The sequence below is a fragment of the Malania oleifera genome, chromosome 11 (genome assembly GCF_029873635.1).
Source record: "Malania oleifera isolate guangnan ecotype guangnan chromosome 11, ASM2987363v1, whole genome shotgun sequence".
In the NCBI taxonomy this organism is placed as follows: Eukaryota; Viridiplantae; Streptophyta; class Magnoliopsida; order Santalales; family Ximeniaceae; genus Malania; species Malania oleifera.
Window position 1 is genome coordinate 48,339,662 of NC_080427.1, and position 14,935 is coordinate 48,354,596.

General features: G+C 35.9%; 1 protein-coding gene across 5 annotated transcripts in view; it reads left to right on the plus strand.

Moving 5' to 3' along the window:
• The first annotated feature begins 3,259 nt into the window (after positions 1-3,259).
• LOC131167389 (sister chromatid cohesion 1 protein 2) overlaps positions 3,260-14,935 on the plus strand; it is a 32,192-nt gene continuing 20,516 nt past the window's right edge. For 4 of the 5 annotated variants that reach the window (XR_009140117.1, XR_009140118.1, XM_058126197.1 and 1 more), the window contains exon 1: positions 3,272-3,584. Coding sequence is in view for 3 of the 5 variants with exons in the window: in XM_058126197.1 (XP_057982180.1) it covers positions 3,461-3,584 (124 nt within the window). In the remaining 2 variants the exon portion in view is untranslated. Of the gene's footprint in view, positions 3,585-14,935 lie in introns of all 5 variants that reach the window. The other variant, XM_058126195.1, reaches the window with a different exon arrangement.

Sequence of the window (14,935 nt, forward strand, 5' to 3'; positions counted from 1 at the left end):
CTCATCGACGAAATTCAAAAACTCGTCGACGAGGAGAAGCCGAGGAGTCTTGGAAAAATCGGCAATCTCAGATTCATCGACGAGAACACCATTTTATCGACGAATTCCCCCGAGTCAAAGGGCTATAAAAGGAAATTTGCATTACTTCTTCATTAAGAAATTTCAAATATCTCTCTCTCTAAAACTCTCCCTACTCTCTCTCTCTCTCTCTAGATTTTTTCACCGATCGTTGATGGAATTGGAAATCTGAAGTTACCACGAGGATTGTGAAAGGATTCTCTACAACTTCTACGGATCGGAATCTCGATTCGAAGATTTTCGAGTTTTGGTGAAAAATCGAGGTAAGCCTCGGTTTTCATTTCTGATCCGGTAGTTTTGTAGATAACAATGTCGTGAGTATATTCTGTATTGTGATTTGTAGGTTTTGGAACTCGATTCGTTGTTTAGGGGCCTTGGAGTTCGGGATTGCTATTCGAGGGAAAGGTAAGGGGAACTATATTTATATTGGTTATTTTTGAAATCAGATTCAGTGAAACTGTGGTTCACGGTCCTGTGTGTGTTTTGGCTACTCATTTGGGGGGGATCTAATGGGAAAAACTATGAGTTTTTCATTATTAAAGTTTTGGGAAAAGGGAGTGACGGACTGCATCCTTGGTTTTGTTGAAAACCGTAGGTATATGTTGATTTATACTATGATATTGAGATGACCGTGCCTTGACTTGTTTAAATTATATTTGTTTGAAAAACCATGATTTAGATTACCAAATGGGTGTGGTTTGTTTGGTTATATGTGCATGCATGTGTGTGTGATATGTTAAATGGCTAGTAGGAATGGGGTTCCGAATTGTCCAGGTACTGAGAGTGTCCGGCTCTATATCCGAGAGTGTGTGTTTATCGCTTGCCACGTAGGTAAGAGTGTCCGGCTCTATATCCGAGGGCGTAAGCCTATACTAGCAGATTAGGGCGAAGGATGTGGATCCACCAGTTATGCGTCGGTACGATGCCATGGGAGTCAAGGACTAGCTATGTGTCGGTGGCGCCGTGCTTCGCGGGTTGGTCAGGCCAACACCGGATTATTGTGGACCGACTTCGGGCCGAAGAGTGTGATGACACTGTGGATTATTGATCATGTGTATGTGTGTGAGTGCGTGTATGTACTATGGAAATTTGTACTGGAATGCATTTAACTGCGTGTTTGTTGTATCATGATAACACTCAAATGCCACACACCGATATAACTTGTGTTTTTCCTTATTGAGAGGTGTCTCACCCCTACTGTACATACATTTTTACAGGTCTTTTGGGTAACCGAAACTAGCATCCTGGTGTAGGGAGCGTAGTGGCCGGTGTACCGCGTTTAGCGCTAAGTAAGTGTTAGGATTGTAATTTTGGTGGGTTCCCATTTTGGGATGTTTTTGGGCATCGGTTTGTACATTTTGATAGAGCCATGTTTTGCTCTTGTATAGACTCTGGTATGGTACTGCATATGTTTATATAGATGACCTTTTTTTTTTTCCGCTGCGTATATGTTTCGATTGGATGTGTTTAGGGTGCCTGGGAACCCCATGGGGTCGGACCCTTATCCATTGTATTGTATCTTTGGATGTTTAATCGGATACAGGGACAGGTTAGATTACATTTTCACCCTTGGGTCCCATTTCAGGGTTCGGGGCGTGACATAGATACTCGGGGTTCGGGTTGGCCGAACCTCCAATTGATGCATGGAAACTGTGTCCGCATTTCGGACTTTACCTAATAAGCGAAACCTAGGGAGAGGACGCTGATCCGTAGGTTTGGTACCGCACCGGGGGTCCGAATGACTTGGTGGTGGCTGGAGTTCCTATGTAATAAAAAAAAAAGATTAATCAAGTATAATTGTAAAATGGGATGTGTGTAATTTTATTTACATAATTGTATTCATTTAAAAGTGCAATTCCAAAATAAAATGTACATAATCGCATTCTTTTAAAAGCGCATGCTTGTTGCAAGCATATGATGTATGCGTTTTATGGCTTTTTACTTGTATAAAAAGATAAAGAATAATTAGATCATAAATAAATTCAATATTTTTAAATAGAAAATCAAATGAAGAGCTCCATTCGAAAATAAAATGATCATTAGATTTATTTATAATTATGTTAAAAAGTAGAGAGCAAGAGAGAGAGTAAGAGAGAATTAAAAAGGAAGAAGATATAAAAAGAGAATGAGACGAGCTAACTTGTTTCGTACAATTATAGACAACTTTGAAATTTAATTTACTTTAAGATCAATTGGTTTTCTTTTTAAAATTTAAACTCTATAATCCGTGTTACTCTTTCTCTAAGTTTTTATTTCAAGCAATCAACCACTTGGGTTAGGTGTACATACTGACCTATGATTCTATGTGTATGTTAAGTTTTAATATTCAATAAAAACTGAGTAAGAAACAACCAAAATGGATCAAAGTACTTTTTAAAGAAAAATTAATTGTACTATTTTCCTTGTCTAAACAAACACATAATGCATAAAACATGAGTAATGAAATTACCTTAAAAAAACTAGACAAAACTAGAATAGAATCGTAAAAATATATGTATTAAAAACTGTGAATGCATGACATTCATTTTTTTAATCAGTAGCAAGAAATATTGTAATTGAAACTCTTATTTTTACAATTAGCATTTACAATTTTCACAATATAAAAAAAAAAACGAAACAAGTGAAATACATAAATAAATTTTGTTTGAAGGATATTTGGTGTATTTTAATTGTTTGTTGCTCATTTGAGGTTAATTGATAAATTTTAATTGGTGAAAATTTAATGGTAGTAATATATCTAAGTTAGAAGATTAGCTACTAAAAATAAAAATTTTAGAGAGAAAATGCTACTAAGAGATAATTTAAGATAAAGAAAATGTCATTAAACCTAATAAAAATTATTTTTTATTTATTTTCATATTTATGTGATTAATTCTTAAAATGATTCAATAAAAAATTATTTTAGAGTTGTAATAAAAAATATAAATATTGCTTTCAAGTCTCTTTACCAATGATGTGATTTTTTAATTTTTTTTTAATTCAAACTTGGTAAAAATATGATACCAAATCATTCAAAAATGAGTTTAAATATCTTCTTGCCCCTTTTGAGTTTTGACCTTTTCTTCTCTATTTTGTTTCAAAAAAAAAAAAAATCACTTTCAAATTCTCCATTCTTAATGAATATTCATTTTATTTTTTATCTCATTAAAAAAAAAAAGAAAACTGAAATGCAGTAAATTCATGCTGCGTGGAGGCGTCTCTGGCAATCTTCTGGTGACTCGACCGTTTCTCAACCTTCTCCTTCTTCTTCTTCTTCTTCTTCTTCTTCTACTCCCTCTCAGCATTTCCCGACCCATTTGCAGTTGCAGAAATGTCCCATCTCTAGGATTTCAGACCCAACCCAGAAACAGAGGAGCAAAGTTAGAGAAAGAGAAGAGAAAAAATGTTCTACTCCAAGTGTTTGCTTTCCAGGAAAGGGCCTTTGGGCGTTATATGGGTCGCTGCTTACTGCCACAAGAGGCTCAAGAAATCTCAAGTCGTCGAGACTGATATCTCTTCGTCTATTGGTTCGTTCCCATTCTCTTTCTGCAACATTCATTCTCTTTTTTTTTTTTTTTTTTGGTATTTTTAAGGCTCTGTATGGTTCAGTGGAAGGGAGAGGGAGAGAGAATGCTTTAGTGTAGTTCAGAATGTTTTCCTTTCTTAAGTATGTAAGGGTATTTTGTTTTCTCTCACTTTCCCAACAATCAAACAGAGGGTCGGTGTTTTTTCTGGTACCGTTGTTTTGATATGGAGGTAAAAAAAGGTGCATTTTCTTATGGTATTAAAATGTTTAAAATTGAGATTAGCTATATGGGTATTCATATATAGCCGAATTAGCTTATACCCAATTCGTTTTTTCCCCAATGGAAGTTACAGACTCTTGTTTTGTTATGTTCTCTGCTTCCTGTATATTCATTTTGTAGCCTAGTTTCTGTTCCCTTAGCTACGTTTCTTTGTGTGTGTGTGTGTGTGTGTGAGAGAGAGAGAGAGCCTTGGCTATGGAATTTACTATTTGGACAAATTTTCTGATGTGGATTTTAAGATGGGAATGCCCAACATATGATATTGTTAGGCCAAAATTAGAGAAATCACGAAATACACGATGCAAGCATAAAAGAATTAAACATGTACAAGTAGTTGGTAAGCAAGCATACACTCAATATTTAAACATGGTTTGGCTCTTCTACTTGGACAAGAGTGAGAATTCACTGACATCGGCAATGATAGAGGTTAGATGGACTACTGAATTGAAATCGTCACCCTTGGTTTGAGTCTACCTCAATGGCCCCACCATTCACAAACTCTCACATCTTTGCCTTTTACTCAATTGGCGTCTCTCCTGTTCCACTATAATCCCATGAATGTACATACATCTGTAAAGCCCAAAAACCCAAAGTCAACTTGGGCAAGTAATTTTTTGTACTTCAACCAAAAGCAAACTCAAACTTAGGAAACTCTTACCTGCCAAGAGTCTATCAAATGGGAAATTCCTAGTCAAAGTAGGAATTTGAGGCATACTCCAATAGATGTAATAATTAGGTATGCAAACGAGTTGAGCCGTGCTGAGCTTTGCCTTGCTCAAGCTTGTTTATTAAATTTTTAACCGAGCTTGAGCTTGGGCTTGTGCCGAGCTCAAACCAAGTTTTAATATACTAGCCTAAGTAATTTCATTACTATATTGAACCCCTTCTATATAATCTAGAGGGCAAGTGATTTCAATTTAATTCCAACATTGCTTATATGTGTATATACATGCATGTATGTATATACCATCTTTGTCCTGCAATCTAACAATAATCTAAACTGTTACCGAATGCTAGAATCTGAATGGGGCTATCCCAATATCTCTTGCGATCTTATTCTTCCTTAAGTCCTGTCCTGTTACTGAGTTCCAAGTCTTAATAGCTATTGCACTATAGTGTCAGACTTTCTGCTGAGAGTGTGGTTGGCTGCTTAGACCACTGTTGCTTGAATTATAAGGATGCCTGGTTTGTGAGGGTACAGGGAATGAAAGTGTGGGAAAGACTGGGACTCTGAGGAAGTATGGAAAATTTAATACATGGAACTATTGTGGTGAATGCTGAAAATGTGATGGAAAACTATGGCACTATGACTATAAGATTTCATTAGATGTATTATTTATCTTAAGATCCCACCACCCTTCGCTTTATTGTAATGCTAGTTTTGATTTTGGAACTGGAGCTGGCTTTTCAGAAGATTTTGAAGAGGCTTCATTTAAGTTTAAGGTTCAAAATTTCCTCTCAGTAAGGGTGTTTGGTAACCATTGCTGCACTAGTGATGGAAAAGTGTTCTAAATTTGGCTAGATGCACTTCTCTTTTTCTCCTATCAGACCAAAAAACTATATATCACGTTCCTCCTCACTACTTTCATCTCAGCTGCAGCAATTGTTAATGTGCTTAGAATTTAAGCAGTTATGCGTGGTTTTGGGAGCCACCTTAAATAAAAGAAAGCAGAATTAGTAAGAAGATTATACTCACATAACTTTATTTATACCTTTTCGTTGTTTTTTTATTGGCTTATGATATCTTTTAAAATAGACAAGTTTCCAGTAGCAGGTCTGAACCAGGTTTGGATCTCAAATCACTGGAAGTTGTTCCAACCTGATTACTTAAATGGTCTTGAGATTGGCACCCTGGAACTGATGTAAATTATGATTAAAATGCATTAACTAGAAAACTGTTATTTTAGCTGGGAAATCTTATTAAATAAGGCATTCAAGGATGCATTGTTCCTTTCGCTTGCCTGGATAATGTTTAACACAACAGGGTTGATAACAGTCTATCTTTACCTCACTTATAAGAGTGACGTTCTCCTTTTTGGGGCGTTAAAATTTTGTGCAGAAGAGATTATGTAACAACTGACATAGGATCTTCCTTAAATCAATCTTCATGTACCATTTAAAACAACTATTGACAAACAGGTTGGAGCTTTAAAACAACTGTCACAGTAATACATCAAGGAAATCAAGGATTACACAAATGTCCATCCCAGACAGCTCACTTTGCTAATTAGAAATCATAGATATCCAACTGCCCATAATAGCCTGTAAAGTTGAGACTGTTCCTTTGAGAACCTTCCTGTTCCTTTGCCTCCAAACTGCCCAAAAAATCTCAAAGGGAATGAAGGAAAGAACCTTCTTTTGACCTTGTTAGAGCAGATCCTTTTCCAAGGCCAAATCTCACCTTCTGCTGAACCTGTGGTGATCCACTTCTGTTTGTCCATGGAAATGGCCAAGCTCAGGTCTCTGGATCAAGAACAGTGCAGAAGGATGTGCTCCACTGATTCAGCCTCCCCAAGGCACGGAAAATACCTATTCATGAGAAACAAGCCTTTTTTCTGAAGATTACCATAAGTTAAGGATCTTCTCCAGCATAGTGTCCCTTGTGAAAAAAGCCAGCTTTGAGAGGGCTGCTGTTTTCCAAATGAGCTTCCTAGGGAAATTGTTGCTGCACTCTGCTGGGTAGCTAAGGTGTTATAATAAGATCTGACTGACCATTCCATCTTTGTTCAAGGAGGTGGCCTGGCACTGAATCTTGTAAAGGCTGCTTTAGAAATTTGTCATAGTATCAATCTCCCAATCGAAAAATTTACTAATCAAATAGTAATGTTGAACTTGTATTAGTTATGGATTGTTTGAAAAATTATCTGGATTGACAAATAAGCACTCGTTTAGAAAAGTCAAACAGTAACTTAGAAAACCCAAATGTATTGACGTACATGGACAAAAATTGGAGAATCGAAACAATCAAAGAACCTTGGCACCTTGAAGAAATTGTCTGAAAATATAAGCTGTTGAAAAAGCATGGGAGACACGGTAATTTTACCAATTTGAGTGGCAGTTACTAAGTAAATGCTTAAAAGGTGTACAAAAATGCGGGGAGTCACTGGTCTTAATGGGTGGTTTGTTGTATTATATGCCAATAAAGCCCATATGGGTTTAGCATCAATTCAGTATTGGTGATTGACCAAATAACAAAGATAAGAGTTTGGTCTTGTAGGACATGGAAGTGCCACAAAAGTAGTTAAGAGTATCCTCAGGATGGGAATATAGGAACAACTAAAATATTTGAATTAATCTTTATGCTATATTCTGACCCTTCTGTAGGTATTTGAGTTAGTTTCAGGGTTTAAGATTAATTTGGATAAGTGTAAACTAGCTGCTATTAATTTGAGTCTTGCGGTGATTTTATGTTTTGCTGCCCTTGTGGGGTGTGGGATACTGGGATTTTGCAGTGGCCTTTGTGTAACTTAGGAGTCCCTCAAGTGGGAATCCTCGGTTTGTAAGGTTTTAGGTGTCTAATGGGTGGAAGGGAGGGCGTGCTCTTTTACACCTTGCTCACGTGCTCCCGCCGGTTTTTTTTTTTGGAGGGGGGGGGGGGGGGGAGTCCCATTACTTCAATCCAGATTTTTTTATTATTTTTTTTCTTTCCTTGTTTATGATTTTGGTGGGGGTGGCTTGTAAGCTTGAGTAGATGATGTGGGATTTTCTTTGGTTAAGGTTGGGTGAGAAAGGGGGATTCATCTTATGAGTTGGGACTTAGTTGGTAGGTCTTGCCGTCTTGTGAGGAGGGAGGCTTGGGTCTCAATAATTTTATGTCTTAAAGCTTTGGTTGATAAATGGTTATGGTGGTTTCCTTTGGAAACTAATTCTTTGGCATAGGATTATTAAAAGTAAATTCAGTTTGCAGGAGGATGGGTGGGATGCTAATATTATAGCTAGTCTCGCATGTAAGCTCATGGAAATTCATCCCTCAAGTTTCTTCATTCTTCTTTCCTCTTCATTTGTTTGATAAAGTGAGAAATGTGTCTAGGGTTCAATTTTGGATGGATATTTAGCTTGGGGATGTTTGCTTTTCTGTTGCTTTTCTTCCAAATTTCATCTCTATTTACATCCTGATGCACTTTCTTGTTATGAATAGATCTTTGATTCTTGGGATTTTCAGTTTCTTTTTTGTAATCTAATTGATGTGGAGGTGGAGTAATTTTCTTCCTTCTAGGTGGTTAGATTCTTTAAATTTTTCTCATTGTGTGGATGTTATGGTTTGGTGTTTGGATATGCACCATTCTTAATATTGTTCACACCAACAATTTGTTGCAGGCTAAAAGTTAAGACCATACATGGCTTTCGCCCCAAATGCTTGTGTTATGCATTATGGTTTTGATGAGGATCATGTGCATCTATTTTTGCATCGCTCCATAGCTTGGTGTTTATGGAACAAACTATTTTGGTTTGTTGGGTGAGTGTTGTGTGTGCCCTTATTCATTGAAAGATTTTTTTTTTTGGTTGATTTAGAGTGTTCTGAAGATGGGAAGATGTAAGGATTTTATGGTGGTGTTCTATATTTTATTGTTGAATAATTGGGTAAAATGGAAGACTTTATCACAAAGATGGGTCTCTCCCTCTATTTATAATTTATGTAAAAGTGCATACCCCCATGATGCCCTTACTAACTCTCTCTTGTAAACATAACACAAACACTAATAATGTTAAATGACTAGGATAGCCATCAACACTCCCCCTCAATTTGGAGCATATATCATATGTTCCTAGCTTGTTACAGATGAATGTAATACGAGCATCCTCCAAGGCTTTAGTAGATAAATCAACAACTTGCAAATCAAACTTCACATGAGTGGTGGTAATGAACTTCTGCACAAACTTCTCTTGAACAAAGTGCCAATCAACTTCAATGTGCTTTGTCTGCTCATGGAAGATCGGGTTGGAGGCAATGATTGAATGACAACTTTGTAGACACCCCAATTTTAACCAGGTTTTCATGAGAAAACCTAGTGTACTTAAAAGCTGACTTTATATCTCGGGTGTATTAAAATGAGTTCCGGCATTTTAAATTGAGTCCCTGTTCTTAAATCGAGCCCCGGGTATTTTAAATTGATTCCCAACATTTTTTAAATTTGAATCTTTTATTTTTAGAGTCCCTATATTTTTAAATTGAGTCCGGATATTTTAGGTTGAGTCTTTCATTTTTCAAAATTTTGATTGAGTCCCGAAATTTTTAGATCGAGTCTTTGTTTTTATTTTTATTTTTGGGCTTTATGTTGGCAAAAAAAAAAGAAGAGTAAAAATAAAAAAAAATAAAAAAAAAAAGAAAAAAGAAAAAAGAAAAAAGAGGGGGAGCTTAGGGTTTTAGATATTTAGGGTTTGTTTGTTTTTTTTTTTTGGTTTTTTGTTTTTTGTTTTTTTTTTTAAATATGAAGGAAGACAAGAAGGAAGTCACGGCCGTGGGGGAGAATCATTTAAAAAAAAAAAAAAACCTAAGCTATCCCCCCTCTTTGCACTCTTTCTCTTTCACTCACATAGCCACCACAACACCATCCTTCCAGCCTCCACCTCTATCTTCAGCCATACACTCACACCATTCCCAAATTCAATCCGGTAGCCCTCCACGGCCTCACGTGCAACCACCATCACACCACATCACGCCCTGCCCCGACGACGTTCCGACGAGGAACTCACGCACAGCTGCAAAACACATTCACAGCTCCACAACACCATCCTTCCAGCATCACCATTACGGCAAGCTCACCACCCACGCAACACCGTCAACCTCCCAGCCTCACCACCCTCACGTCGTCGTTACACCAGTCCCGTTGTCGTCGTACTGGACCAGCCGTTCTTTAGTTCTCTCGTTTGCCAGCGGAACAAGATAGCCATAGCCCGAGCTTCGTCGTCACTCCCCGCAAACCAGCATAGCCCCACTCCGGCCGCCCCATCAACTCTTGCTACTCATGCTCGCCGTCATCATCTCTCACACTACTCATCTTCGTCTCCATCGCCGCGCTCAGCTCCGGTCTTTAACTCCGGCCACGACCCAGTTCCTGCAAACCCAGACACGTACCAGCTCCCGTAGATCCAGCCTTAGCCACCTCACGGCCAGCCTCCAACCCCTGCTGTGAGTTCCCTCCACATATTGACACACGCACACCAACCTACGCACTCATGCACACACTAACCCACACACACACCATGCACACACAACTCACACACGCTTACTGTGCATATTGTCACACACGTGCATATGTATATATATATATATATATATATATATATGTTTGGATTTGTTTGGGGTTTTAATCTCTAAAGTTTAAGTTTTTATTGCATATGCATGTATATTAAAGGATTGATATTTATTGTATATCGTATATTAAAGGATTGTTATTTATTGTATATGCGTGTAGTATACTAAAGTTTAAGTTTTGATATTATTATTGTTATTGCCTTATATGTTTATTTGTATATTTATATTATTTTTGAATGCACATTTTTTTGTATAGTTTGTATATTTGTATTATTATTGTGATTGCCTTATATAATTATTTGCATATTCATGCACATTCTATTGTATATTAGCTTACATATTTTCATATTATTATTGCGTTTCAATTTTAGGTTTTGCTATGTTTCCATATTGTCCTTGTATATACTTGCATAATATATTTGTAGTTTGAGTTGTTTCCGTAATCTTGTTTCCATGTTGATATATTGTATGCCATTTATTAGGTTTAGTTATTTCCATATTTGTATTATTGTATTTCCATAATATTCTATGTACGTATCATCCTTACCATTATTAATATTATTATTACTATTATTACTTATTATCTTATTTATTATTACTACTATTAATATTGCTATTATTATTATTATTATTGTGTTTATTATTATTAATATATTATTATTATTATTATTTATTGCTATTATTATTATTATTATTCTATTTTGAATTATACGTATAATCAATTGTGTTATTTTTAGTGTTTCATATTTGTATTAACATGTTATTATTTTATTATTATGATATTTTTGTTATTAACTATTTTCGATTTTATCCCTATGATTGTAACAAAAGGGTATGAGCTTTTCAAGCTCCTCGTATCCTAGTTCTGAGGGAATATATATATTATGTATATTTTTGTGTGATTAATTTTTTTGCATGTGTATTTTACAAATTCATGAAAGAGAGTAATTTTAAAGATTTATTAAATTTAATTGGTGGGATAATTTTTAATTAATTGGGTACCGTTCGTAAGAATTGGCGCGTATTGGGTGCTCATACCTTCCCCTCGCATAACCGAACTCCCAATCCCTGTTTTGGTAACGCAGACCAATTTTACCCTTAATTGGGTAGTAATCGAGTGTTCTTACCACACTAAAAGGTTAGTGGCGACTCCATTCCTATTTTTTCCGAAAATTAATCAAACCATTTTTCATTCGCCTCGTCCCGCGTTTCGGGACGTCGCGACAGCTTGGCGACTCCGCTGGGGATTTTAAAGAGTCGAGCTAGTAATTAATTAGAAATTATCCCGAATTCTAATTTAATAAATCTTTTAATTACTTCTTATTTTGTGAATATTTTAATTGTGAATATTTTGTTTCCATAATTTTTGAATAATTACATTAATTGTGAATATTTTTCATAATTTGTGAATAATCTTGATCAGTTGTGAATGTCTTATTTCCATGATTTTTGAATAAACATATTAATTGTTAATATTTTGTTTCCATAATTCGTGAATAACCTTGATTAATTGTGAATACTTTATTTCCATAAATTGCAAACAATCTTAATTAATTGTGAATATTTTGTTTCCCTAATTTGTAAATAGCCTTAATTGTGAATATGTTGTTTCCATAATTTGTGAATAACCTTAATTACTTTGTGAATATTTTGTTTCATTAATTTTTGAATAATCTAATTAATTGTGAATATTTTGTTTTCATAAACATGTTTTATTAAATTCTTCAAGCATGTGAATATCATAGATTTGTTTATATAGTTTTGAAAATCTAATTGTATATATGTTTAGAGATGTAATTATGAATATGAGATCAAGTGTGAATATTTGAATATTGTGTGACATGTGGGGTAGAGGGTATAGGCTAAAATGGATGGATTACACCCTATACCCGGGTTTTCCTAATAGGACTAGATAGGGGTGTAATAACGTTTGTTCCTTCGTAGCTTAAGCTTGATGGGACCTGCAGACCACCCCACTCAGTGCGAACTTTATCCGGACCCCTATGGGGAAGGATTGAAGTTCAATCTGGGGACCTTGTCATCAATAAGGAATAGAGCCTAGCCACACATAACTATCCAAAATCCTTTGCCTAGGACAGAGCCCTGAAGAACCCTGTTTATCCAATCCTACCCCGGGTCGGGATAGGAGCCTCATACTTCTCCATGTGACTTAATCCCGTTTTTTGTATATGTTTTTGAAATAGTTCATGTTGTATCATACATTTTGCATCCATTTTAGGCATGCATACCACTTAGCCAATATTCTGGAATAGCCCGACAGTGAGATCACAACCCATTCTTCCAAAAAATAAAGCACTTGGCCTAAGTATTTTAAAAGATGGGCCGGTCCAATCCTTTTCAAATAATTCGGGTCCAACTCTTTTTAAAACAAACCCGGGCCTAACCTTTTTCTAAGCAAACAACCCGACCTAGACTTGATTTTCAAAAAGCCAAACCCAAAATTCAAAAGTGGGCTTCAACCCTATTACCGAAAAAAATAGGCCAATATGTTTAAGGAATCTAAGCCCATGTTTTAAAACACCCAAGGTCTTAATGTACATCTAAGCTTACAAGCCCACATTGAACCAACCCAATGGGTCAACTCGTCCGAGTTAACCCAAATCCAAAATATAACATGATCCTTCGTAGAATCTAGGGTACATAGACCATCACCGGGGAAATGAATAATTGAGGGAGGAATTGAATTGAAATGGTGGTCCATTAATGGCCTGCTTAATTTTGAAATCTTTCATTAGTTGAAAAGGTTTTTTTTCCCTAAAATTCTGGTAAAGTAGTTATTTAGGTTGCATTGCATTCATGCATTTCACGTGCATAATTTCACGTATAACCATGCATGCGTAGTCACTCCAATGGGTCAATAACCGCATTCCAATTGTCTGTAAAACTGGTGTGCCAAGCGGCAAAGTTAAATATCCGGGGTTCCATCGTTGAGTAGAACAAGATGATCTCTTTATTCTAGGCAAAATGTTAGAATCATGGGAACCCGTTGTCCTATCACATTTGAAATGTCGCAAATGCCATTGGGTTGAAGGATTGATTGGTATTTAACTTCAGAAGTGAGCTCACATGATACAGGAGTGATGGTGGAAAGTCAATCATGTCTTTGATTACCTAAGGATAATAATGAGAAGAATACATCCATGAATCCTTTTTGTTTAAATTTTTTTGAATTTGAATAAAATAAAAGTGCATATTAGTCTCATCTTATCCCATCCTCCTCGAATCATCACCCTTTGCCAAAATTTGTCTATTTTTGCTTGCATTTTGTGCAAGTGACATAGGAAATGGATGAAGGAAATGCCTCCAACACTTCAAGATGTTGTCAAGGAGCCTGGTTGGGACGTGGATTTCAAAATGATGAAGAGTCATAGGAGAAGTAGATAGAAATGACTTATCAAGCTTTGCCATATGTTTGCTTGATGAAATCGATGAACAAAATCTCTTGTCTTTATTATTTAAAATTATGATTGGTGTCTTAAGAGTATAATGATTATATTCTGATCAAATGAGGGGTGACCATCTTTGGTCGACCAGTATCCCTAAAAAGAACCAAATATTGATTCACTATTTGCTAACCCATTTGAGCCTGAATGTTAAACCAGTTTTTCTTAAACGTCATTTCACTAGAAATTTAACTTGGCTTTAGGTTTTCTAATGTTTGGCAAGTCGTTTGAGACAATGATCATTACTAAAAGGATGATAGGTCATTTTTTATGCTATCCAAAAGAAAGTCAAAGTAGAAATCCCTTGTAAGCCCTTTTGAGCCCGGAAAATTCAATTCTTAATTAACCCGTCAAAGGATCACACCCCACACGCACAGTTTAAAAAAAAAAGATTTGTCCCAAATGGAGCCCAAATGAAAGTGAAGCTAAGATCCCTCCATGAAAGGAAAAGCAAAAGGCGTAGTTAAATAAAAAAATGCAAAAAAAAAAAAAGATTAGAAAAATAGAAATAAAAGAAAAAAGAAATAAGAGACATATTTTATATGTGATCTTTGACTAATGATTACCCTTAATAAGATTGATAATTTTGAGCTTTATTTAAACCTTTCTTTCTCTAACCCATACCCCTAGTCTACGTTTCGGGCTAAATGAAAGTCTTGACCAGATTGTTATACATTGTTATCTCAATTGATTTGTTAGACTCAATGTTGAGTGTGAACTACGTAATAACTTGATCCTGAAAAGGTACGTAGGTAGTTTGTTCAAATAACAAGTTCGGTTAATACTTTGCGAATACTTTGCCACAAATTGGGGCAGAAAACGTTATCAAGGGATGTGATTTTTGAGTCTTAGTTTCCCTTTTCTTCTGGAAACCTGTCACCTTAAGCCTACGCTTCGTCCCGTGTCTTAAAGTCCACCCTGAGATTGGAATATTGATCAGACTACTTAATGAGACACCAGATATGACTCAAGATAAAAAATTTGAAATAAGTCATGGAATACCAAGCAAGAAAGTATCTTGGAGTGGAAGAGTTATGTTTTTTTGCCAAAGGAGGGAGAAAAAGAAGATGGTTGCTCATTGATATGATTCTCCTAGCCAGTAGCAAAACTACAAAGTACTGGTAAAGTTGTTTCCTGTTAAGTAAGCCCATAAAATCAAACAAAGACAAGTAAGTTTGAGCATTCCATTCGTATCCCTAATGAAATTGAGTTATCTGATTGCGTGTTTATTTATTTAAATTTCAAAGTGATTTTAAAATATTAAGGATGCAATCCAAAGAAGGTCCTTGTTGAGAAAATCTACTAGGTCAAGTTTCAGGGGAACCAATTTAGGGGCATCCTTGGCCGAGATC